The 27906-nt window shown below is 42.2% G+C and overlaps 1 protein-coding gene across 9 annotated transcripts in view; it reads left to right on the top strand.

Annotated features, from left to right (window-relative positions):
• Positions 1–27614, top strand: part of LOC308099934 (LIM domain-binding protein 1-A-like) — a 40078-nt gene extending 12464 nt beyond the window's left edge. For 2 of the 9 annotated variants that reach the window (XM_080448799.1, XM_080448800.1), the window contains 10 exons: positions 7305–7407; positions 11359–11403; positions 12542–12617; positions 14182–14284; positions 15998–16170; positions 17353–17523; positions 18167–18244; positions 20510–20633; positions 20801–20961; positions 23248–23529. In XM_080448799.1, the coding sequence (XP_080304925.1) occupies positions 7305–7407; positions 11359–11403; positions 12542–12617; positions 14182–14284; positions 15998–16170; positions 17353–17523; positions 18167–18244; positions 20510–20633; positions 20801–20961; positions 23248–23475 (1262 nt within the window). In that variant the 3' untranslated portion in view covers positions 23476–23529. Of the gene's footprint in view, positions 1–3549; positions 3694–7304; positions 7408–11358; positions 11404–12541; positions 12618–14181; positions 14285–15997; positions 16171–17352; positions 17524–18166; positions 18245–20509; positions 20634–20800; positions 20962–21530; positions 21591–23247; positions 23530–25175 lie in introns of those variants that run through there. The other 7 variants (XM_080448806.1, XM_080448803.1, XM_080448805.1 and 4 more) reach the window with 7 other exon arrangements.
• The last annotated feature ends 292 nt before the right edge of the window (positions 27615–27906 follow it).

Below are 27906 nucleotides of genomic sequence, written 5' to 3'. Positions count from 1 at the left end.
TCAATTTGTGAATTCAGAGCAGGCTTTAGTTTTAGTGTGGTGGTCACCTCACTGATATCACAGGGGAGGGCCGTTAGCTGACCCGTTATATAACACCATGCACATCTGTTGTGAACTCTGTCTGAACTCTATGGTGGACTATTGGGAGTGACAAACGTGATCATGCTCCTCATGTATATATCGTTCTCACAGCAGATGAGTCTAGGCCAGCTCCTACCTTTTAAAATACAAAATGACTGCTTTATTGTTAGGGTTGTTATCTATGGTTGGTATGGAGTAGACTAATGGTTTAAAAACCTCCCAGTCTTTCATTGAAATGCATGTGAGCTACATTTCAGTAGTGACTGAGAGTTAAAGGCCAAATCCTTCCTTAACTACTTGTTAAAGAACACACACTAAATCTAGTGTTCCTATTCTGGGGGATGGATGGCATTTTTTTTTCAGTTTTCACTCTTTTTGAACATTTTTGAAAATAATCGCCTATATTGGACATGCCCAAAATTAGGGAAGCGTAGGTTATAGAATAGATAATCCCCACTGTTTTGGGGTGTTTTTTTGTCACAATATATGTATGCACATATAGGTGATATTCGTCTTCTGCTTTTTACCCATCCTTTAACAACTAGTAACAGTGAGCAGCCATTTGCTCAGGGAGCCGGCGCCCGGGGAGCAATTAGGGGTTGAGAGTCTTGCTCCGGGACACACATCGATACATTGCTGGCCTGGCCTGGAATCGTTCCTTGAACAACCAGGGGCTCTGGCTCCCCAGGCGGGCTCACTAAACCACTCAGCTATGGCCACCCCAGCTTGAAAGTGGTTAAATAATTGAGCCTCTTTAACTAGGCCAATATCAGTAAGCCTTTTTGGCACTCAGCGACCATTGGCATCATTGTACTGCTTCATGGCTACCAGCATCAAGGACTGACCCATGCAGTCCATCGGTCTTCGGCGTGTTGGAAGGATGAATATGCGTACCACCTCTGGTACTCAGCCACCTGTTATTTCCTTCTGAGGGGGTTAGCCATGATAGCCACCAGCTTCTTCATTGTAACTCACCTCCGCCATGACCTCCACACCATCCTGGCACCAACAACAGAGCCAGCCTTCTTTGCGAGCTTGTCAGTCTGTTCCTGTCCCTTTTGTCCCTTTTGTTGATGTACCCCCCCCCCCCCAAGTAAGCAAGCAATTGCAGAGAAGAGGATGCTGGCCACAACAGAATAGTAGAACATCTGCTGCAGGCAGCATCCTGTTACACACACAAAAGGACCCGAGCCTCCTCAGGAAGGGCCAGTTTGCTCTGGCCCTTCCTGTAGCCCTCCCTTCCTCAGCGTTTGTCAGGCCAGTTCAGCTTGTCGTTCAGGTGTATACGCCCAGGAACTTGTAGGTGGTCCACGAACTCCACTGACTCCCCATGAATGTTTGCTGCTGGGGGCCTTGGCCTTGGTCCTCCTTGGTCTTGCTTGCATTGAGGCGAAGGTGGATGTCATCGCTCCACCTCACAAAGCTCTCCACGGCGTTGTGCTTGTCTGTGTTGTTGTTGTTGTCATTCATAACGCAGCTGATAATGAGTGTCGTCTGAGAACTTCTGAAGGTGACACGTGTCGGAGTTGAAGCAGAAGTCGGACGTGTTAAGGGGTGAACAAGAAGGTTGAATGATAGCACAATGCCCTCGGGAGCAACCTGCACTGGTCATCACCAGCACATTTGACAGCCCTGCAGTCTGACGTATTGCGGTCTGCAAGTGAAGTAGTCTGTGTGATCCAGGCCAGGAAGCCATGTCCCAGCTGCATCGCAGAGAGCGATCACAGCTATAGCCGGTGTGGTGGTTGGATGGTGATGACGGCACTGGAAAAGTCAAAGGACAAAATCCTCCCAGGTCTGGGGCCCTTGAATTGAGGGAAATAAAAAAGTCATATGAAATTGGGGGTCCTTAACTCCTTGACATGATTCAAGGATCCCCAATTTCATATGACTTTTTATTTTTATTTTATTGGGCCTAAGGCTTGAATAAAAATGATTAGCGTAACACTGAATGGTCTGATACAGGGTGGGCGGTCGGAGTTACCGGTATATTGATTTCCAAAAAGAACAGATCTACAAGCTTAACAACTTATCGTGTAGCAACGTGTTGTTAGCTTGCAGTGGTGTAAAGTAACTAAGTACATTTACTCAAGTACTGTACTTAAGTAACATTTTGACTTTGAGGTATTTTTTACTTTACTGGAGTATTTCCAGTTCTCAGTACTTTTACTTCTACTCCACTACATCTCAGAGGCAAATATTTTACTTTTACTCCACTGCAATTATTTGAAAACTTTAGTTACTAGTTACTTTGTAGATTTTTATTATTATTACAAAACCCACATTAACCACTTCAACCCTATATACATTTCAGCCATTTGAAAATAGCCGATCTACAAGCTCACAGTGCGTCGCATTGTGAGCTTGTAGAGCTGCTATTTTTAAAAGATTTTTATACAATTTATACATTTGAAAACTTGTGAAATGGGACATTCTGCATAATGAGTAGGCTACTTTTTTACTTTTGGTACCTTATTTAAGCACATTTTGATACCAATACTTTTGAAAATTCCAGACTTTCTACTTAATTAAGTATACTTCATTTTTTATTTTTTATTTAGTACTTTTTTTCCACCACTGTCTACTACAAGCTTAAAGGAGAATTTTGGACTAAAGTTTTCTTACCTTTTCTATGACGTTATGATATCTTAGGATGAATGGTACTGTAGAAAATTTTCATAACTCCACCCCTGAGCCGCCACAGCTTAAAAGGTGCGCGGATAGGCCTTAGGTTAGATCACATATTTGAATAGCTTTTTTCTTTCTTTTTTTTGGTGAGATCTGACGTTCATAGTGACAAAACACTGTCCCAAAAAAAAAAAAAAAAAAAAAAACAGAAGTCTCGCTAGACGAGATTGAAATATCGAGATTTCAATCTCGTCTAGCGAGACTTCTGTTTTTTTTTTTTTGGTTGCATAGTGTTCTGTCACTATGAACGTCAGATCTCACGAAAAATATATTTAAAAAAAGCTATTAAAATATGTGATCTAACCTAAGGCCTATCCGCGCACCTTTTAAGCTGTGGCGGCTCAGGGGTGGAGTTATGAAATTTTTCTACTGTACCATTCATCCTAAGATATCATAACGTCATAGAAAAGGTAAGAAAACTTTAGTCCAAAATTCTCCTTTAACAAGGCGTTGCTAGCTTGTAGATCTAGGGGGGGCCAGGCCAGGCAGCGACACCGTGGTACGGCTGTGTATAGTGTGGTGGGGGGCGGGGCCATTGTTCGGTGTGTCTAGCCTCTCTCTCTCTCCAGCAGGAACAAAGGCTCTTCTCCTCTAGTCTCTCTAGTTGGACCAGAGAACGTTACGGCTCCTCCATACACAAATGCCGTCGTTCACCACCAGCACAGATCGTTAAAGAAACCTAATAGAAACCCCCAAACTTTAAGAAGCACACTTTCTTTCTTTCGGCCGGGGGGGTCCGCTCGCTTGCTTCTCTTCTGGTTGTTTGGTGGATCGGGGGTCCGCCGGGAGAGAGAGAGAGAGGAGAAGCGTTTCCACGATATCGGCGTGGAAGAGGAGCTCCTCCAGCCCGCAGAGGAGGCCCTGAACACCGGGATCGAGGTGTTGCATAGACCCCCCTCCTCCTCTCCCCCCCATTCTCTGCAGGTAAAAACTAAACAAAAAAAACAACAAGCTTGTAAAACGTTAGATCGATTTGGATCGGATGGAAAAAGGCAATCCAAACAAGTCCTGGTGTTTTATTATGTATAATGTAATAATAGCCCCGTTGATCCACAGTGTGAACGATGCATGAATCTCTGGGGTAATAATCCAGGGGTTGCCATGTCCGCTTATTATAAGCGACTGTGGTCTTGTTTTTTTCTTTCTGTTAAGTTGCTTGTAAAATATTGGTGGGTTGTGTTTTTTTTTGGGGCTTGTTTCTAAAGTGCAGTTGCTAGTTTGTCCTAAATGTCGTTTAAACCAGTGGTTCTTAAACATGTCTTCATGTAAAGGACCCCCAGATTTATATGTATTTGTTCACAGACCCCACCCCCCTTCTGAAAATATTTTTGTGCCAGGGACCCTCAATACAAGATTTGTGTTGTTAAAAAATAATTAAAAAAAATGTTTTAATTCTTTATTTTTTAAAGATTATATATATTTTTTAGCCTATAGTAGCTTCTTTTGGGCTTGTTTTCATAAACCTCTGACTTGGCTGCTTATTTCTCTCGCTGAATCTGGCAACACTATAATAATTCAGCAACTAAAATAGCTTTAGCAATGTCGGTCCTCCTCTGTGTCTGTCTGCATAATGAATGCTGCAAGAAGGCACTGAGCCAGTTAACATGTTATGGAGATCTGCACTCTGTGTGTGCCAATAAATCAACACCGTTTTAAATGTAATCACGTTTGTTTCGGTTTTTAACGCAATTGTTCAGGGTCTGCCAGGTCTGAGATGCTGTGCAATTATTATCATGTTGTTTGCTGTAGGCCTATGTACAGTGTTGCCATATCTTGTGAGAGAAACAAGCAACCTGGTCTAGGAAAACCAAGCCCAAAAGAAGCAGCCACATGAGCACTTTAAACCTATATGCATTGGCTATTTTCAAAAACTCTTGCAATAAAATGTGTAAGATTAGGAATATTTTTTTTTGGAAACATTGTAACCACAAATGCTCGCTGGGCACCAAACACTTTCATGAACATATTTGAAAATATATATTTAAATATATATATATATTTTGGAAGCAGGCCTAAATAAGCAACTACACTCTAGAAACGACGCCAAGAAAACGCAAACCGCAACTACCAATATTTACAAGCAACTTTACAGAAAAAGAAGCTCAAAGTCGCTTATAATAAGTCGCCATGTCATTTGGAGCCCGAGTCTTTGCATCACACCTCAGTCAAGAACCCACTGAAAAGGTTGATTTGCTTCAAAAAGTATTCATTCTAGGCCGCTTGTCGTTGTGACTGTCTGACCGGTCGACAACAGCATCCACTGAACACTGATGGAACTCATCTTTATACGAGTCATGTATCCTATCCTCCTCGCTCGGGATGGATGTTCCTGACTGTCCCCCCGAGCAGCACCCACCCACCCACCCCTCTTTCATTAAGGCATTTATGTTTTAGCCCTGGAGATTATCATCGGATGGGTGCCTGAGTTAGATTGGATCCTAAAATACCCAGGGATCACGGTATGCACTTATAATGGAGGCTCATGGCTTTGGGTTTGTTTGTGGGCTCGTAGGGTGGGCTTAGAGGGAGCCGAGAACTAGTTTGTGGAACAGAACGTGTGTCTTTGAATGTGAACATGATTTGTCAATAGAAGAAAACATGTAGGCTATTTTCCCCTTGCCTTGATACTAGATAACATGCATTTATCTTGTCTAACAAGCGAGCATTGTTGTAGAGCATTGGTTCTCAAAGTGGGGTCCGGGGACCCCCAGGGGTCCTTAGGGGAGTACCAGGGGGTTCCCAGCAAAATGTGTTAATTTTGCATTCAATTCAGTTTAACCACTTGAGCCCGATATACTTTGGCTATTTGAAAATAGCCGATCTACAAGCTCACAACGCGGCGCTTTGCGATGCGTTGTGGGCTTGTAGATCGGCTATTTTCCAGAAAAATCGTGCAAAAATGTTTCACATTTGGAATATTTTTGAAACATTGTAACACAAATCTTGTATGGGGGGTCCCTGGCACAAAATATTTTCAAATGGGGGTCTGAGGCTAAAATACATATCAAATTGGGGGTCCCTGACATGACAAGGTTTGAGAACCACTGTTGTAGAGGAGGTTTTTTTTTTTTTTGCACCAGGTTGAACAATGGTTCGTTAAATGGGGCTGAATGCTGTCTGCTGCTGCTGCTTGTTGTTGGTGTAGCTACTAGCTGGGGGGAGGCGGGGGGGGGTCTTTGGGTCAGAGGTGATGCATTGAGAACCATTGTGGGCTCCCCCCCCCCAGAGCAGTGTCATCCCCATAGTAAAGGGGAGGAGAGAGCATGACCTGGCCTGACTGTCTTGGGGCGACCATCAAAAAGACAGATTTGTATACTTTTGTTGCATGACACAGTGTTGCACATGGGAAATGGGCGGTCTGGTCTGCTGTTCTTCTTGTGAGAGCTCAGTGATTGTTGTTTGATAAGAGAGACCGCTGTGCAGCAGCACTGAAAGATGGCCCAGGTAGATACTAGTGATGCTGACACACGCTCAAGCTCCCTCTCTATCATTCATACACCTATCTCTTTCTGAGCAGTGCCTGCTCGGCTTCTGAATCCTCTCTCTGACTTCTTTGCTTTGAAAATCAGATACTATACACAGTATAAGCCTTACATGGAATGTAATGTGCAGCAGATTTCCTTGTTGGAGAGACTACACGCCTAATCCGTGGATGCATAAAATGTTTCTGATTGTATGCGTTTGACTTACTGTAAATGCATAACTCTCTCTTTCTGTCACCTCCCCTCGGTTAGATTTGGATGGTTGTAGAGATATTTTCATTTAAAGCCCCCGTGTTATTTCAGCATGAATGGCTTATCTGGGCAGACAAGGGTTAACAACAGCCGGGCAGAGAGGGAGTGGGGGATGGGCGGAACTAGAGGCAACTAGAGACACACACACACACACACACACACACACACACACACACACACACACACACACACACACACACACACACACACACACACACACACACACACACACACACACACACACACACCCCCACACACACACACACACACACACACACACACACACACACACACACACACACACACGCGCGCACACAGCAGAGGAGTGTGGCTGTGGGATCACATGAGATGGGGCTGTGTGTGTACGAGCGAGAGAGGAGGGTTTCCTATAATGAGGACTGGAGTGAGGACGGTACATGAGCACAAAGAACATGCTAGGCCTTGACTGACTCACCGTGTTCCCCTAAAGCAAGCATTCCTTCATTTCATTAATCGTTTCCACAGATCGCTGTCTGCCAACAAATCTAATAAAGCCGATTTTTTTCCCTCTCCCTTCTCCGGCTGGGTTCCTCCTCGTCCCATTTACTGGATTAATAACGATGCATTAGGAAATGAAAACAGCAGGAAATTGTTTTTTTTTCCCATCGTGATTGCACTTTCACTTGAATGAATCTCAATAATGAAGTGGGGACCAGAGATTATAGAGTTGACTGTAATTTGAACGTATACCTGATAAGTGTGAACCGTGAACCCTCTCCTAGACTAAATCTCTGCTCTTTTTTACTTTGTGCTTCTCCGTAGGCTGTTCGTCAAAGTCGTTCAAGCTGTACTCCCCTAAGGAGCCCCCCAACGGCAGCACCTTTCCCCCCTTCCACCCGGGCGCTATGCTGGACAGAGATGTGGGGTAAGAGGTCCACAGCCAAAACACACCACAAGGCTTGTTCTATTGGGGGGGAGAGAGAAGGAGAAGGGGCTCTGAGCCCCAAAACTTTATCTCTCACTTGTTTTTTTGTGTGTTATTATGTCTCACATTCGGAGCTGTCAAGCTTTTGAGCGTGACCCCAGTGGTCTCAAAAGTACTCAAATGTTTTACTTAAGTAAAAGTATCAAATACTGCATTTTAGAAGTGCTCTGTTACAAGTAAAAGTCCGGAATTCAAAATTTACTTGAGTGAAAGTGCAAAAGCATTGGTATCGAAATGTACTTAAAGTACCAAAGTCATTATGCAGAATGTCCAAGTTTTCAAATATATAAAATGTATGAAAATATTTTGGAAATAGCTGATCTACAAGCTCACAATGCATCGCATAGCGATGCATTGTGAGCTTGTAGATCAGCTATTTTCAAATGGCTGAAATGTAAACGGCTGAAGTGGGTAATGTGTGTTTTGTAATAATGATCAAAATCTACAAAGTAATTAGTGACTAATGTTTTCAAATAATTGTAGTGGAGTAAAAGTACAATATTTGCCTCTGAGATGTAGTGGAGTAGATGTAAAAGTACTGAACTTTGGAAATACTCCAGTAAAGTAAAAAATCCTGAAAAGTGTACTTAAGTACAATACTTGAGTAAATGTACTTAGTTACTTTACACCACTGGCGTGACCCTCCTTTATTGTAAGGCTGTATATTGGTAATAATAATGGCAGTATGATGATGGGGGTTATGGTGATTCAACATTTTTGCCATATAATGTGGAACCGTAAGCAAGAACTTCATGAAAAAGTCTAATTTCAGGAAAAACTGTCACAGTAACCTTTTTTGTACGATCAGAGCTTTCGGATCCGCATTTGTATTCATCCCAGTCCCTTTACTATCCAACATCACAGCACTACTTTTTTTGTGCAATCTGAGCAAAGGAATTAACATTTGCCTATATCAGTAAATATATCTTTCAATTAATTAAAAGCGTATACTGTGTTTCTGAGACTACAGTATCACAAAACATAATATCTATCTATTTTCTTACACACCTACTTAAAGGTAGGGTAAGTGATATTTTTTGGTTAAAACAAAAAGTATTTTGTTAAAAGGTTAAAATACTATATTCTGATAGTAATCATTGCTATAGAGTGTTTGTTCAGTAACAGATGTCTCCCTGTCTCTCCAGCTCTTTAATAAACAGAAAATACATTTTTCGGTAGGTGTCAAAATCTCAGCCAATCAGGAGAAAGTACCCATTTTTAAGCTTAATTTGTATAGTGTTCCAGTTAAAATTGTCTGCTCATTTCTTAGTGTCATCACTTCCAATTTCACTTGTTTAATCTATATCCTGATTGAGTTCTCTGTCCTGGTTGGATAAAATTGGAAATGAAACTACAAAAAAAAAAAAAAAACTACAAAATACATTTTCTGTTTTATAAAGAGCTGGAGAGACATGGAGACTCTTTATATGGACAGGACACTCTATAGTAACGAGCACTATCAGAACATAGACCCATTTTGCAATTATTTGAATAATTGCAAATCACTTACCCTACCTTTTAAATTGAGGTCACAGTAATTCGAAGGCAAGAGAATTTTGCCCTGCTCAGCCGTGTTGATTTTGACAGCACATTTTGATTTAGTTTTAGTCATATTTTTGTCATTGAAATGTTTTAGTCTAGCTTAAGATTTTAGTTGACTAAATCTTCAGTTGATTTAGTCGACTAGTCCAGAATGTATTCTGGCAGGGCTTGGTGGCGTCGTAATGGCTGATGTTTACACTTGGTTGCATGCTGAAAATAGCCGATCTACAAGCTCACAACGCGTCGCAGCGCGACGCGTTGTGAGCTTGTAGATCGTCTATTTTCAGAGCGCAACACCCCGAGCGCAACCAAACATAAAACGACTTGTCTTTTAGTTCTACTGGATCTCTTCACCACTAGTCCCTCCCTAACATTTTAGTCTTAGTTTTTATTTGTTGACGAATTCACTATATTATTATTTAGTCTTAGTCATCGCAGTTTAGTTTTTATTTAGTTTTCGTCAGGGGAAAAAAAGTTTTAGTCATAGTTTTAGTCGACACAAAATCAACACTGCTGCTCAGTCCACATCCACACCTTTGCTGAGATGCTTTCAGACGGAATGAGTAGAAAGGTTTCATTAAAACCAAGTGTCAGGCTATAGCACCCTCAAGGCATGCATGCTGCCCGCATACAGCCCAGCTCCTATTACCAGCTGCACTGGTGATTAAATTGGTTGCTGTTAAAGGTTTTTGGTTACAAACCGCCTCCCACGTTAGACTTGTTTTAACCCTTTAAGACCTGGAACGCATCTGTGTCACTTTTTGATTTGAGCTAAAAAGCATTATTTTACGCTTTGGGCTATTCAAAAATAGCAGATATACAAACAAGCTCATAGCGCGGCACCGAGTGCCACGCTATGAGCTTGTAGATCTGCTATTTTTGAAAAATTATGAAAATGTGTGCAAATCTTTGAATATATATTGTTTTAAAGCGAACATTTTTAACTCAAATCTTTACTTCTGGGGGGTCCCTGGAACAACATATTTTGAGATGGGGGTCGGTGGCCAAATACATATAATTTTGGGGTTCCTTGACATGAAAAGGTTTGAGAACCACTGATATAGAAACATAAGTTTTTCCAAAAAACAGCTATTAGGAGACATTTTGTAGAATCGGCCTCAGGTCTTAAAGGGTTAATGCCTGAGTTCTTGTGTTTATTTATTTATTCTGTACAAGTCCCATTTTTGTAGCAGTTTTTAAGACCAGTTAAGCACTTGGCGTCCCTATTTTGGGCATAATTGCACATTATAGGCCAAAAGTTTCCCCCCCAAATTAATTAAAAAGATGTCAAACAAAGAAATGGGGAACAAAAGCAGAAAATAGCAGATCTACAGGCTCACAGTACGTTGTGAGCTTGTAGATACAAGGCTAGCGTAGCTATTTCTTGTATGACAAATTATATATGGCTTAACCTATTAAGAGTTAAGAGCGGGAAAGCATCTGTCATTTTAGATTTTAACCACTTTAACCATTATCTTATACTTTGGCTATAAAAAAAATAGCAGATCTACAAGCTCATTGCTATGAGCTTGTAGATCTGCAATTTCTTTTTGAAAACTCATGAAAATGTTTGCAAATCTTTGAACATATATATCAAAATGTTTTGTTCCAGGTAGGGATGGCCAACCGATAACCCTAACCGCCGTTAAATCGCCAACCGATTAAAATTAATCGTTAAAAAAATCATTTTTTTTAAGGTCCAAAAATGTTTTTAATTGTTTTTTGGCCAAGTCTACACCTGCAACCACACGTAACTTCCACTTTATTCTTCTTCTTCCTCGTCTTTGTATTGGTATTGTTTGTGTTGGAGCGCCTCAGTGCGGCTGCAGAGTTCATGTGCAACCTCTTCCAGAGAGAGATAGAGACAGATAAAATGTATTTTGGCCATTACATTTTTTTTTCTTAACGGTTATCGATTAATTAATCGTTAAGGCCTAACTGTAATCGGTTAATAAATGTCTCCATTTGGCCATCCCTAGTTCCAGGGACCCCCAGAAGCAAAGATTTGAGTTACAAATGTATGATCGCTTTAAAAAATATATATTTTCAAAGATTTGCACACATTTTCACGATTTTTCAAAAATAGCAGATCTACAAGCTCATAGCACGGTACTCGTGCTTGTATATCTGCTATTTTTGAATAGCCAAAGTAAAGAAATCTAAAATGACACAGATGCGTTCCCGGTCTTAGTGGTTGCATGAAATAAAAAATGCAATGCCAAGTTGACCTTTAGGTAAAGGAAATATAATGTTGTAGACTTCCTGGTTTGTTGTATTTACCAAATATGCACCACATACAGTACGTAAACACACTTCAAGCATAGCTAACTGTTACCCATTCTTTAACAGGCCCACTCCAATGTACCCCCCATCATATATGGAGCCTGGAATGGGGTGAGTGTATTTGCATCCTACACTTATTATCACTACTTTTTATATTCTAAACAAGCAGTTTGGGTTTTTATCGCTTAGAGCAGGGGTCTTCAACAGGGGGGGTCTGCAGAGATACTGCCGGGGGCCCGCCAAATCGTTGCGTAATAGGGACTATTTTTTTTATTTTAAAATTAACCACTTGAACCCTCGTCTCCCTATTCTGGGATAGATCGGCTATTCTCAGCTAAGAGGTTTGGTGTACAGGGAAAAAAAAAAGAGCGGACCAAGTACAGACTCAGAGCCCATAGGTCAAGTGTGCAAAGGATTGAGGGTTTAAGTCGTGTCTGAAAACACAAATTTAACATGAATCCAATATGTAGTGCGGGTCCCTGCTTCATCTCTCTCTCACCTAAGCTTTTTATTAATTAAAATGAGTCCCAGATTGTGGCTTTAAATTTGTGCTTGAAGGTCTAACTCTATATAGACTAAGAAATTGCTGTTGGAAATTACTTTTGATTAACCCATTAAGACTGAGATCGCAGTTGTGTCATTTTTAGATTTCTTTGGCTATCAAAAAATAGAGACATACAAGCTCATAAGTGTGCCGTGCTATGAGCTTGTAGATCTGCTATTTCTTTTGAAAAATGATGCAAATCTTTAAATACGTATATATATATATTTATTTTTAAAGCGAACGTTTGTAACTCAAATCTTTGCTTCTGGGGAGTCTACAAATGTCTTCTAAATCCTAACATTTATTTTTTTATTTGTTTTATATGTTGCTATAATATCAGTGGTCCTCAATCTTTTTCATGTCAAGGACCCCCAAAATGATATGTATTTGGCCGCGGACCCCCATCTCAAAATATGTTGTTCCAGGGACCCCCCCAGAAGCAAAGATTTGAGTTAAATATGTTCGCTATTTGCACCAATCTTCACGATTTCTTTAAAATAGCAGATCTACAAGCTCATAGCGGCGCTATTTTTGAATAGCCTAAGAAATCTAAAAAATTACATAGATGCTTTCCCTGGTCTTAATGGATTAAACTGTAGAATACTATGCTATATACACTGCTATGCTATGTTTGTGCTGTGGGTCACTGAATCAAACTGAGTGTGTAACTGTAGTGCTAATTCTCGGTGTGTGTTGCAAATCCAGGAGGCCCACACCATACGGGAACCAGACAGACTACCGGATATTCGAGCTGAACAAGAGGCTACAGAACTGGTCGGAGGTGAGAGATATAGTCGGCTAGTCCATAATACACTTATAATAGAATTTAAGATTGAGATTAAAAAGGTAACCGATTCTCCAGTACATTATTATCAGCAGAATGGTCATAATTAAGCCACAGAACACGAGAGGGAGTGTGTGTGCTATTGCAAATAATATCACGGCTGTGATTTGGACGAGCAAGGTGATCGTCACGCTCCCGATACTCAGTATTGTGTGATATTGCTTCAATTTTGGCTCTACATTCTGGTTCCTGCAGGCTATCTCCTATCAGCATATTCCATTACTCTTTTCCCTCCCCACAGATTTGTGTGGATCGACTTACAATGCTAGTTATTTTGTGGGGAAATGGAGCCTGAGAATTCCCTGACTACATTTACATGCAGGACCTGATAGGATTATCAAACCGGTCTGGGCTAAAGTAATTGGACTGCCAGCTGTTGATAATGACCAAGTGCTGCACACGGGGTATTGCTCTTTTTTTGCTGGTGCTTCTCTTTTTTTTTATCTGTTGGGATGTATTATGCAACCAACCTATTTGTGAATAATTATTTTCCTTGTAACTTACCTACCCGTCGGTGGGTCTGTGTTTCACGATGACGTTAACCCCTTATATTAAACCCCGGGCATCCGTATTCTGGGGATAACCGTTGCAGAAAATAGCAGATCGACAAGCTCACAATTTTAATTTGTAGCAAAAACAGAAAAGACAAGTATAGAGAGAGCTCTGAAAAGATGCCACATCCACATCCAGACGATAAAATCCCATCACGAAGTGAACATTTATGTCATTAATCTGCTGCACTATGCGCACGGTGGCGCAGTCGGTAGCGCTGTAGCCTCACAGCTAGAAGGTCCTGGGTTCGATTCCCGCCGGGGACGCTGTGGTTGCTGGGGGCGTGTCTTCTCCTCCGCGTCATCAGCGCCCATACCCTATGTGGGGTTGGCGAAAGGGCCTACTCTGTGTGGAGTTTGCATGTTCTCCCCGTGTCTGCTAGGGTAGTTAATACCCTCACAAAAACATGTAGTAATCCTGGTCACTATACTGCCTCCCCCTGGTCAGCCGGGGCGCCTGATGGAGGGGAAGGGAACTGGTTGGAATAACGTGTTCCTTCCACGTGCTACGTCCAACCAGGGAAACCCCCCCCCCCCCCCTTGTCAGGTGACAAGAAGGTCAGTTGACTCTCATGCATTGAAGGAGGCATGAGCTCGGCCCTGACCTCCCTAGGCTGGTGGGGGGAGTGTAGTGCCCAGGATCACTTAGCAAATTGGCACCGGGTGAAAAAAGGGTTTTTATAAAAAACTATAATTGGGTAAGCGTTAGTGGGGTTATGTGGCTAGAGGTGGTGACATTTTCTGGAATATGAATAAATTAGGTCCAGTTATTATAGATGACTTTGCAGCATTTAAAGAAAGTCACTTGAAATTCCCATGTTGGTCCAACTGAAAGCTGGGTCAAATACTTAAACATAAACAGCATTTGATTGCCTGGCATTAAAGTGAGCATTAAGTTATAATACAATTCCTACAACTAAATGAATGATGTTTTGCCTCTATTGCTCCAGGAATGTGACAATCTCTGGTGGGATGCCTTCACCACGGAATTCTTTGAAGATGACGCCATGCTCACCATCACTTTCTGCCTGGAAGATGGTCCCAAACGATACAGTATGTATAGGGCATAGCCGTGGCGGCCATTTTCTGGTTCCACTTCAAAATACTCAATGCATTTTTCCCATTGACATTTCCAAAAATATTTATATCTATTCATTTAAGCCTAGAATCAAGTCATGGTGAATCATGACCATAAAACATTTTTTTCTGTGATTTTTTATTTATTTTATATTTAATCATATGATATACTATGTTTAATAAATACCCTTTGTTTTGCAGTTTTCAATTTTTTTTCCTTCACAGAATCAAATGTTTTATGGTCATGATTCACCAGGACCCTGGATGGCTTGATTCTAGGTTTAAAATAATGTATATAGATATTTTTGGAAATGTCAATGGGAAAAATGCATTGACTATTTTGAAGTGGAACCAGAAAATGGCCGCCACTGCTATGCCCTATATAATGTCAATATTTACGTTGATACAGTTTCGTTCTGTTCTATAATAATATTCATTAATATTTTAAAGGAGGACCATACCGGTATCAGTACATGTCCTTGCTTCGCCCAATATATTGTACATAAACATTGACCATTGTGCTGTGTCTGGCATTTTGTTTTTAAAAGTACAAAACGACTATCCTTTTTCTTCAGGGCTGACATGGCCGACTCCAGAGGATTAATGGTTTAGTTTTTCACATTTTTGCATCTCTTTCCATTTTCTTCAAAGTAATTAAACCTTTACCGAACATAACTGAATTATTGAGTCATTGAGTATGTTTGGCTAGACTTCAAATCAATCCGCACTGAAATGCATTAAAGCACGATTATAGCGTAACATTGACATAAAATATTTTCATAACATACTGAAATTAACTTGAGTCTAGTTGCTTCCTCTGAAACCACTTTGTTCTTTGGAAATTGGTTGGAAGTAATGTATTAATCCATTCAATCCTTGAACGCATCTGTGTCATTTTAGATTTCTTTGGCTATTCAAAAATGGCAGATATACAAGCTCATAGCGTGGCACAGAGTGCCGCACTATGACTTTGTAGATCTGTTATTTTTGTATTTGTTTTGCAAATCTTTGAATATATATATATATATATATTTTTAAAGCAAACATTTGTAACTCAAATCTTTGCTTCTGGGGCTCCCTGGAACAAAATACACATAACCAAATTACATATCTAAAAATGTTATCTAAATCCTAACAGTATGTTGCTATATTAGTGGTGCGCCAACTTTTCCATGTCAAGGAACCCCCAAAATGATATGGATTTGGCCTCGGACTCCCATCTCAAAATATGTTTATTACGGATCCCCATTAGTCCTCACCACAGTGAAGACTAAGTCCAAACATTCACACTTCACAATACCATTAAAACATAATACAATGTAATTCTACCTTTGCATAGTTAAAACAAAACAAATGTTGTTCCAGGCACCCCCAGAAGCACAGATCGGAGTAAAACATGTTAGCTTTAAAACACATATACAGTATATATATATTCAAAGATTTGCAAAAAAAATCAAGATTCTTCAAAATACATTTTAAGAAATCTTAAAATGACACAGATACGTTCCGGGTCTAAGTACACAGGAGTTGTAGTCAGTGGGACAAAAATGCCAGACTACAGGTATGGTCCTTAAGCATTGTGTGAGTTTCATGTTATGATTAATATCGATTCAACCACTGTTTCATTTGTTCATATTGTGACTTAGTCAAACAGAAAATGTAACCAATGGTTTAATTTCTGTCCCACAGCCATCGGTAGGACGTTAATCCCGCGATACTTCCGGAGTATCTTCGAGGGGGGCGCCACCGAGCTGTTCTACGTGCTGAAGCATCCGAAAGAGTCCTTTCACAGTAACTTTGTGTCACTAGACTGTGACCAGTGTACCATGGTGACTCAGAATGGCAAACCTATGTTTACACAGGTACAGTCTCTCTACTCTCTGGTCTAATGCTTGATTTATGCTTTTGAGTGCCGAAAATAGACTATCTGCAAGCTCCACACCGCATCACGCTGTGAGCTTGAAGATTGGCCATTTTCGGAGTATAAATCGGGCAGTACGGTTATTTGAACAGCAGTGTTTCTGAAGTAGGATTGGGATCCTTTAGGATTTTAACGATTACGGTTCCTTAAAGGTTGTTCACCCAAAAAATGACTTATTTTTTATCAATTACACACCCCATGAAGCATTGAATTCATGGAGATTTGTTTTATTTTTGTCGCATTCCTAAGCCAATAATTTGATAATTGGCGGAGACTCAAAGTGTCTCCTACTGAGTCTCCCATTGACTGATGACCCGGTCATCAAATTATTGGCTTAGGAATGCGACAAAAACTAAAATCTCCATGAATTCAAGGCGTCAGGGTGTGTGTAATTGATAGAAAATAATCATTTTTGGGTGAACTACTCCTTTAACTGTTCCCTCTTAACCGTCAGTGTATTTGGTTCCATTTGTACACTCTCATAGCTATGGTGGTCCTTGACATTAAAACATTTGAGAACCACTGGTACTGTAATTGTATAGCACAGTGGTTCTCAAACTTTTTCATGTCAAGGACCCCCAGCTTGACACTTAGTAGCCCGCGGACCCCAATTTGAAAAGATATGCCAGGGACCCCCATAAGAGACGGCCCTAGCAGTGATTCTCAACCATTCAAATTTCAAGGACCCCCAGTTTGACATGCATTAGGTTACGGACCCCCATTTAATGGCATTTCTATCTCTGGGACCCCAATTTCTATTGTAAAATCAATGTTGATTAAACTCTGAGAGTGTACAAATGGAACCAAATGGACTCGTTGGGGTCCATTTGGTTCCATTTGTACACCCTGAGTTACAGACCCATAAGGGTCCAATTGGTTCCTAACTATCCATCATTTAGCTGGGGACCCCCTGGAACTCCCTCAAGGACCCCTGGGGGTCCCCGGACCCCACTTTGAGAACCGATGGTATAGCAGACGTGAAGTTCCGCATCCCAGCTCTTGACAGTGTGATAAAACTGCCATCATGTGTGCCATAATTATGTGATAAAACCTCAATGTTGGATCCGGTTCCTTCCGGTAACGGATCCCCCAACCCTAATCTTCAGTCCATGTTCTGGCCCAGAACCACACACCTCAGTGTGGTGACCAGCTCTTGTCCACTCCCATACAGGTGTGCGTGGAGGGCCGCCTGTACCTGGAGTTCATGTTCGACGACATGATGAGGATCAAGACGTGGCACTTCAGCATCAGACAGCACAGAGAAGTCCTGCCACGCAGCATCCTGGCCATGCACGTAAGTCTCCCAGGGGGGCGCGCGCGCACACACACACACACACACACACACACACACACACACACACACACACACACACACACACACACACACACACACACACACACACACACACACACACACACACACACACACACACACACACACACACACGTTCAGATGTTATTTTTGTCATTTACAACACTGTTTCCCAATCAGTGGGTCGGGACCGATTTTTGTGGGTTGCGAGTAAATATCCCTTAATTTTCCTTCAAGTTTCCTGCATTAAAAAATATATATATACATTATATTAAGATATAAAAAATGTATATAAAGATATAGAAAATCACAACTTTTCATCAATTAAAAACAATTCCAACATTTTTCAAAAGTATTTCATAAATAAAATAAAATAAGTCTGTAAATATATATGTTTTTTTAACTACTTTTTTAAAGTACTACTTTCTAAAGTAGTGAAAGTAAATCTACAAGCTCACAACGCGGTGCGGAGCGTCGCGTTGTGAGCTTATAGATCTGCTGTTTTCACTAGTTTGGGTGCCTGGCTATCGTCTTAATTTCTCTTTTGGGTCATGATGAGCTAAAAGGTTTGGGAAGAACCACTGATTTACATCTGTAACATTCTGTTTTTTTTGTCCTCATTCAGGACCCTCAGATGCTGGACCAGCTGGCTAAAAACATTACGAGATGTGGATTGTCCAACTCCACCCTCAACTATCTCCGTGTAAGTACATGTCCAGTGACGTCTTCAATCTTTTGGTTTTTAGCTAATCCACCATGGAGTGGTGTCCAGGTGGGGCGGGGGGGTAAAGTTCCTGCCCACCACTGTGTGGATACGAAGGGTTTGAATCCTCCGCAGATGTTGCCTCTGGCTTAGAGTTCTCAAGGCCCTACTGGGCTGGCCCAAACAATTACCATACTTTTAGGCCTGAAAACCCGGAAAAGTGTCATTATGTGCTTAATGTCCTTAACACATTCCATGCCAGAGGTTAATATCATAATCTACTCACCAGTGCCAGCTTTTTATTGTTGTTTTTTTGTTTTTTTCATGTCACCACAGACCTCGCTAAGTAAGTTAAAAGTGCGCGTTCATTTGGTTCTAAACACACAGGGGATCTGTGTGAAACCGCCAGCGAAAACCTTTTCCAAATCCGAGCCGCCATCTTGAAGATACAGCTGATCAACGCTAAACAGTGATCAGCGAGGAGAAAAACAACAACCGAGAAAATCGAGTTTTAGACAGGATCCCAGACAGGAAGCGGATACGATCGAAAAAAACGGAACCCGAATAATTCTGTTTCCGGTCTTCAAACCGGAACCGGAAATGGATAAAAAAAATCCGAAAGTGCACCTGGGGAAAAATCAACGCGAATCGGCGGTTCGCGTAGATCTACGCGATTGGCACGCTGCGGCTTTAAATAGGTTCGCGTAGATCTACGCGATTGGCATTCAATGTGTTAAAGTCACGCATCCAACAAGCTTTGAACTGAGCTGATTGGACCTTCCGTTCCAGAGATAATGGCCAAAACATCTTGAAAACGGCCACTATCGCTGATTTTGGCCATTGTCGCCCGTTTTTCTTTAATAACACGGGCTGGGAAGGTCGGACAGCGACAAACTAGATACCCGAGTAAAGTTCACTTTGAGCTGCATCCAACACATCCACTGCCATTTCCGCTAGGGGCAGTTATAATTTCTTTTTTTGGGGGTAATAGATTCTTTTGGTTGAGGTTGATCTCTGTCGCTGCACTAGCAACTCAGGGTGCCTGTTCAGTGGGGAGGGAAACTGGGAAGACTAGGATCCATCCTCCGCATGTGTTACGTCCTCCCGGTGAAACTCCTCACGGTCAGGTGCAAAGAAGCGACCGATCTGTGCTCTCCCTTAGAGTAGACCAACTGTAGGAGTTAGAAGTGAAAAGGCACTAGAATGTACATTCGGATTTGGCATATAATGACTAAATTGGGGGGGGGAATAAATCCAGTGTAGATTACATATGATGTTAAATTGTGTGAATTGGATGTCGGCATGGGTATCAGTCCTTTTATCAGCCCCTCCCTCAGGGTGAAAAGAGCTGAGTATGTGATAAATGTTTAATATACAGTTATCATAAAACAGATCTGCTTGCTGTGGTTAATTTGCGATAGACACCTGACCTAATGGCCTCTGTCACTCTCCTCCGCGCACGCACACACACACACACACACACACACACACACACACACACACACACACACACACTTCTAAACAGCGTAACTTATTAATTACATTAATAAATGAATCATACAAGCAGTGTATTTTGTTTCTCGTTTGTAGCAGCTAGCTAAATGCTTTCATCTGAGAGCATGTTGGGCCGGTCGATTCATACGTCTCCCATCAACATTCTGGGATTGTCTGTACAAGCACGGCATCAATACACTCTAGGGCAGAGAAGTTGGAAAGCAAAAAGATAAAATCAAAAAATGTAAACAAGAAACGAGAGTTGCAAATAGGTGCTGTCATGTAGGCAAGATGTGAGATTGAAGTACCCGTATTTTCCACACTATAAGGCGCATCTGAGTATAAGGCGCACCTTCAATAAATGTATTATTTTCATATATAGGGCGCACCGCATTATAAGGCGCATCCGCACTATAAGGCGCACTGACGGTGCGGCTTATAGTGCGGAAACCAAGGGAACCAATATTGATACATATATAAGGCGCATCGGATTATAAGGCGCATCCGCACTATAAGGCGCACTGTCAGTGCGCCTTATAGTGCGGAAAATACGGTAATTGTTTTGGTATTTTTGCTGTCAGATCCTTTACTTGTTTAGTGTATTGTAGCGTTATTTTCAAATTCCAAAATAGATTTTGGCCACGTTTTGACCCGGGGCAGGCTTAATCCTAATTTATACTTCACATTTATACTTCACTGGTGTTTGATAAGTGAATTAGCAAATTCCCCACCCCACTTGCTAATTTATTTTGTGTTCATCTCCCCCCACAGCTATGTGTGATCCTGGAACCCATGCAGGAGCTGATGTCAAGACACAAGACCTACAGCCTCAGTCCCAGAGACTGTCTCAAGACCTGCCTTTTCCAGAAGTGGCAGAGAATGGTGGCACCACCCGGTAACGTGTACACACACACACACACACGCACGCGCACACGCACACATACACACCACTGGACGACCACTCCCTTTAAAAATTAAAACAAACCTTTCTACAGCAGCTGCAGACGTTTAAGTACGTTACGGTCATTAACTCCTTGTCTTCCTTCATTCCTCATCGTGTAGCTGAGCCAGCCAGACAAGCGCCCAACAAGCGCCGGAAACGGAAGGTGTCCGGCGGAAGCACCATGAGTTCCGGAGGAGGCGGCGGCGGCGGCGGCGGCGGCAACAGCAACGCTAACAGCAAGAAGAAGAGTCCGGCCAACAACTTCTCCCTCTCCAACCAGGTACCTGAAAGCACACCACCATCTATCTACCTGACCTCTCTGTCTCCTAGATGAGCAGGCAACCATGCTAGAAGTGGGAAGAAGCAGGTAGCGATGAGACAGAGAGGGGGATGGGTGGGGGGAGATATATATACGTTAGGGAAGGGGTTCAGGGTGGAGGCTTTAATCGATTAAGACCGGGAACGCATCCATGTAATTTTTTTAATTTCTTTGGCTTTTCAATAATAGCAGATCTACAAGCTTATCTGGCGATCTGCAATTTTATATCTATATATATGTTTTAAAGTGAACATTTTTAACTCCGATCTGTGCTTCTGGGGGGGGGTCCCTGGAACAACATATTTTGAGATGGGTTATATCATTTTGGGGGTCCTTGACATGGAAAAGTTGGAGCACCACTGATTAGGATTTAGACATTTGTAAAGATTTGCACACATTTTCAAGATTTTGTAATGTAAAAATGTAGATCTACAAGCTAGCTCGGTGCCGTGCTATGAGCTTGTATATCTGCTATTTTTTAAATAGCCAAAGAAATACAAAAAATGACACCGATGCGTTCCCCGTTTTAGGATGTAGCAGGAGTGGAGGATAGCGCTTGAAGCGGGGCTACGCCAGACAAGCATCTCAAGGTGGGATTTGGAGTGAGATGTGTGATTGTTTACAATTCCACATGAAGACAGTGAGGTTTTTAGTCTAGTATTAGTAGTAATTGGTAGTATAAGACCCCTTGATGTGAACCAGTGAAGGGCAGTTCCCTGGTCCTCTGAGGCCTCAGGCTTATGGGGTTTGCGTAGAAAAAATCACAGAAAGAGGCACAGAGGGTTTCATATGACACAGATTCTGTATGGGGGGTCGAAGAAGACCATGGGTTTTACAGGTTCCTTTATTCCTGTGTTTGTGGTCGGGGACGACCTTGCTCTGATTTTAATAGGCTCTATGCACATCAGCCATATTGGAAAGACATTGGGCCTCTTCTTACTTCCTTCACAGGTGTTACCAATAATACTAATTAAGGCTCTGTTCCATTCTGGTCAAACAGAGTCAGGGTGCTGATGTTGTGCATGTTGGCTCACTGGAAACACCAGTGGGTCTCAAAGGGACCTCATGGTTCCTTGAGGGGGTTCCAAATGGCCTCTTACGGGTGTGTAACTCTGAGAGTGTACCAATGGAACCAAATGGACCCTTACGGGTCCATTTGGTTCCATTGGTACACTCTCAAGGCGGTTACACACCGGAGAATATGCGAATATACGCAAAATTCGGACCCGTTCCGAATAATTAAAAGACGCTTTTTTCGCTCCGCGAAACTGGTGTGGAAGCTTGCATTGACTTTATAAGGTTTAAAAAAAAAACGTATTATTCGCATGAAAAAAATCGCCCCGGTGTGTAAGGACCTTCAGAGTTATGGGGTCGTTGAAATTAAAAAGTCTGAGAACCACTGTGCTACACTAAATGGAACAGAGCCTTCATTAGTATCATTGGTAACACCTGTGAAGGAAGTAAGGAAGAGGCCCAATGTCTTTCCAATATGGCTGCTGTGCCTATTGGGATTGAACAAGGTTTCCTCTCTTTAAGTCCACTGTAGTAACTTGCCTTACAGAATGTCCCAGTAAAAAGCCTGTCAGAGCACACAGTACAACAGACACACAGCAGCCCATGCTTGCTCGGCCGGCCACTCGGTCGGCCGGCTGGTTGGTTGAGTGAACGAGACCCGAGGTGGAATGAAACCCCCCCCCCCCTGTTGATGCAGCACTGAAGGATCAGGGATGTCCACTGCTGTGGCCAGTAGGAAGGGCCTGTCTGTCTGTCATCCAGAGCAGTGGCAGGGAGTCAGGGTGACATCATGGCCTAACTGAGCTGTCTTCTTTGGTCGTGGGGTAGAGGACCTAAATGGGGCCACAGAGGAAATGTCATGTCGAGTCGTGATTGGCTCCGGCATGGGACGACGACATTAACACCTCAGGGATCGAGAGTTTTTAAAAGTTTGTCATTTGTCTCTTCAATCCTGTGATGGACAAAAAAAAACTAAACTTGCATTACCCAATCAATGCATTTCATCTCATCAAGTGACATTTTGAGGAGAATAATTAATCAGCAGCTGTAATTGTCTAAATGTAATTTGTTGAAATGAGACTTTAATCACGTCGCACTTTAAAAGAGTCTAGCCCAAAAAAAAAAAAAAGAAAACATTTTCAGCCCCATCCGTGCAAGTCAAAGTCATCCCGCGCACCTACCCCCTGTAATATGGGGATAATGTGTTACCGGCCCTTGCTGTCCCTCCTTTAGGACGTGATGATGGTGGGCGAGCCCACACTGATGGGCGGGGAGTTTGGCGACGAGGACGAGCGTCTGATCACGCGCCTGGAGAACACACAGTTTGACGGGGCGAATGGCCTGGGCGACGATGAGGACAGTTTCAACAGCTCGCCCGCGCTGGGGGCTCACTCGCCCTGGAACAACAAGGCTCCCTCCAGCCAGGAGAGCAAGAATAATGACTCCCAGTCATCCCAGTAGATCAGTTTGGTTCTCAACCCCGCGTTTGGTTGGTTGGGCCGGGGCCCACTGGCTGGGCCGCGAGGGGATTGACAGACAAACACGTTTAATAAAAGGACAAAAAAAAAAAACGTTTTAAGATATGAAGGAACTTAAAAACGTATACTCCCGTTAGTTCCTCTGATCCAAGCCGGAACACACAATCGATTGATTGATCCATTAAAATAAGCATGCTCTGAGAATGCGCGTGGCGTTCGCCACGCTGCCGCGTCATGTGGTCAAATTGTGTGGGCAGGCAGCGAACACTTTCAAGATTTTCAAGTGGGCCCCGATCCAAGAAAAGGTTGAGAACCACCGCTGTAGATAATGCTCTGAGCTCCCAGCACTTAAAGCCCCCCTCCCCCACCCCGGGTTCCAGCCGAGCCGACACACTAAGGGGGGGAGGAGGCAGAGAGGAGGAGGGGGGAAGGGGGGGTGGGGTGTTCTGGAGCACTCGTGTGCTCACTACTACGGACAGTTTTTTGTTTGTTTGTTTATTATTATTAGGAGGAGGGAGGGCGGTTCACCTGATTCGGATGCTATCAATGCATTGAATGGGACATTATCACCTTTTATTAGACCATTGAATGGGCGAAATAGGCGACATACTGACCTACCCGCGATTTATCAGACCATTCATTGGGTGTTATCAAGACATACTGACCTACCAACGGAGATGACTTATATAGTTCAGTTTTGGTTTTGGTTTCGGACCATGACGGAGGCGCGCAGTCTCAGGCGAACTGTCACCCCGTGAAGGACCACCGAGGGAGCTAAAGCGACCGAGTTGCCGTCCTGAACGGTGTGACGTTCGCCTGAGCCTACTCAGCACCGTTGGAGTTATGTAACGATAGGCACAGAATCGTAAATAATGTTGTGGGGACTGCTCCGCCTCCAAGTAGGTCAGTAGCTCCTGATTACGCCCCATGAATGGTCTGACAAATCGCGGGTAGGTCAGTATATCGCCTACTCGTCGCCTACTCGCCCATTCAATGGTCTGATAAAACGTGATAATCTCCCATTCAATGCATTGATAGCATTCGAAGCCGGTGGGCGGTTACGGTTAAAAAGGCGGTTACTAGCCGATGGATTGAAAAAGCGCTTCTTTGTGTATCGTCAACGTTTCAACTTCAAAGCCAGACGGGTCACAACAACAACAACAAACCCCCCCCAGTTTCTCGCCTCGACACTCTCTCGCACATGCTCAGTGGTGCTCAGCCTTGGCCCCTGGTCCTCCTTGTCGCTGTGTGCTGGTTCTGGTGTCAGTTTTTAGTCGTAGTGGCTATAGCCTGTGAGCCTTGGAAAGGTGGCGGTGTTGTGTACATGTTTTCCCCCCATTAGCACCACTCGCCACAGTGTTTTAGAGTCAGAGGGCGGGGAGTCAGGTGTGTGTATATCCTGTCATCCAAGTGCTAGCCATGGCGACCAGGTCAGCGGCAGGGTTCTTTTGTTCCAACCTCGGGTCTCTTCTCCTGTGTGCGTTTCCATTGACAACGCACCTCTTGTTTCTGTTGTGCTCATTGTCACAGGCAAAGAAAGAAAAAAATGCTTTCAAGTTATTTCCTTTTAACTTTTTTTTCAGGCTGTTAGAATAAAAAAAAACTAAAACTGCTGTTGTACTCTTTTAGAATAAACATTCAACGCCTCGGTTTTTAAAAACTCCCAATTATTTGTTTTTGTAGGACCTGGTTGGAACAAAAACCTGTACAGTGCCGGAGCTTGAGGACCGGAGTTGAGAACCACTACGCTAAATCTTAAACACACCCACATACAGTTACACACACGCACGCACACATACACACACCCACACTCACAAACATACACACACACTGACATACTGACACACACACACACACACACACACACACACACACACACACACACACACACACACACACACACACACACACACACAGCATAAAACATTGAGGTACTGGAGAGAAGTGGTACGCACCACGTCTGGACCACAGAGAAACCAGACGCTGCAGAAGTGTGATTATTATTATTCTTTTTTTCTTTTTTTCTTTCTACGTTTTGAACTTTTGTTTTGAATTTTTTTATTTTTGTAAAACGATTTCTAAAAATAAAAACGAGACAAGCAAACAAAACAAAAAAAACAAACCCCAGAATATTCTTTGCACTGTTTTTTTCCCACTGTAATTCCCAATCTATTTTTCTTATGAATTTGACAGTGTATTTTTGTTCTTTCTTAATTATTATGACTAAATGTGAGAAAGTGTACGACACACCTGACACCTGTGACGGGACATGTATAAATGCTATATAAATGTATAAGTATCGCTATTTAGATCATTATTATTGTGATGGTTAACTTTCATGCAAGTCTGCTTGATGATGTCATCAGCCTGAGACGGACATTACAGTGACATTTACGTGGAAGCCCCGCTGACTTTGGGGTTTTATACTGCACTGCATCTTGTTTCGTTTAAAGGGGAATTTTGCCCCACGGTTTTCTTAACCTTTTCTATGATTTTATGATATCCTAGGATGAATGGTACAGTAGAAAAATGTCATAACTCCATCCCGGGTCTGCCACAGCTGAATACCGGAAGTCTCGCTAGACGAGATTTCCCACTTCCGGTGGGGCGCATTCAAAACAATCACGTTGCATAGTGTTCTGTGAACTATGAACGTCAGATCTCACAGAAAAATAAACCCAAAAAAAGCATTTGAAATACGCGATTTAACGCAAGGACCATAGTCACATGTTTTTTGCTGTGGCGGACCCGGTATGGAGTTATGAAGTTTTTCTACTGTACCATTCATCCGAGGATATCATAACATCATAGAAAAGGTAAAGAAAACCGTGGGGTAAAATTCTCCTTTTAAGCCAAATTTATATGCCGCAGTATGGCGACGTGTTACTCGCCGAAAGGAGCATATTTTCGGCTTGTGACACAGTCGTATGATGGAGTTTATATTACGCTTTCGAGTCCAAAGCAGGACCCTGGAAAACGGTTTCCACACTTAAATTCTGAGCTAGCATCTTTGTCTTGTCTCTGCAGAGCTATTTGCTTTCGCCTTCAAATCTTTTATCTGGGGGGGTCCTCTCTCCATAGAAAATACAAGTCGACGTATAAACCTTCTCAAATTTGTTACATGAAACGCAAAAAAAAAAAGAATTTTGACAGCATTGTAAAATAAGAAAGACTTTTGTAATAACTTAAGTTTCCCAGGAATGTTTTTAATCACAATTTAGAAAGCTACAGACCAAGGAGCTATACATGTAAGATTCTTTAGATCATTATTTACAATATGCTATTTTTGTTTTCATTAAGTGTCATTTTGTTGGCTTATGTTTTTTGTGTCTCTGTGCTTGTATATTTTAGCTCGTAGTTTTCTGTAAAGGTTATTCTGTGTATTCCTCCCTATAGAACCATGAACCATGAAAAACCCACAATCTAATGTAAAGAGATGATAAAAAGCCTCTTTAAAAATGTTTTTTTGAACATGATTTTTAAGGGTACAATCACTGAGAAGAGCATTTTGGCTTCATTTCAACCAAACTGTATTTATTTTTCTATATACTTTGATTCTGTTTGGGCCCAGCTCATATGTACTATACCCATGCTGTTGGTATCGTGTGGAGGACTTTAGTTTAGAGGGTTGCTCTGTCACATCATGTCATCTGGGGTCGTTCCTTTAGTAAGAGCTGTTTTTGACGTTGGTCTGTGCTGAGGCCTAAAACCATTATTTTGGGCCAATTTAAAAAACGAAATTAGAATTTACAAAAGCAAAAACAGCAGATCTACAAGCTCACATGTCATCGCGTATGACAAAGTGTATATAGGCCTATACGGCTGTACGCTTTCTTTGGTGCGACAAAGTAGAATTAAGTGGTTAACATTGTAGCAATGTTTATCTATTTAACTGCTGAGTCATCGCTGCCGAAGGCCTCCAGCTGATCTGAAACTGTATTTTAGCCACATCGGAAACCCCCAAATAAGAATGAACATACAGGAGGACCTACATACATGTGGTGTCTAGTGATGTACTGGAAGCCTGTCACTGATGAATACATCATCCAAAAATGTCCAGTAAAACATTTTTTACTGGACATTTGGTGTCTTCTGATGTACTGGAAGCCTGTCACTGATGAATACATCCAAAAATGTCCAGTAAAATGACTGAACCCATGTGTCAGAAGCATGGTGTTGTCTTTCAAATTGTCACATATAAGCATTAAAGACACAGAATCAGCGTCTCACGTGATTCGACCTAGTTAGACAGATATACTGTATCTGGTGTATCTCTCTAGCTCAGTGGTTTCGAGGGACTACAGGGTTCCTTTTAGGGGGTCTAAATGTACCCTTACAAGTCTGTAACTCTGTCAGTATACAAATGGAACCAAATGGACCCGTTGGGGTCCATTTGGTTCCATTTGTATACTGT

This window comes from Gymnoscopelus braueri (assembly GCF_963280865.1).
Source record: "Gymnoscopelus braueri genome assembly, chromosome: 14".
In the NCBI taxonomy this organism is placed as follows: domain Eukaryota; kingdom Metazoa; phylum Chordata; class Actinopteri; order Myctophiformes; family Myctophidae; genus Gymnoscopelus; species Gymnoscopelus braueri.
The sequence above is the reverse complement of the archived record's forward strand: the minus strand, read 5'-3'. Positions and strand labels throughout refer to the sequence as shown.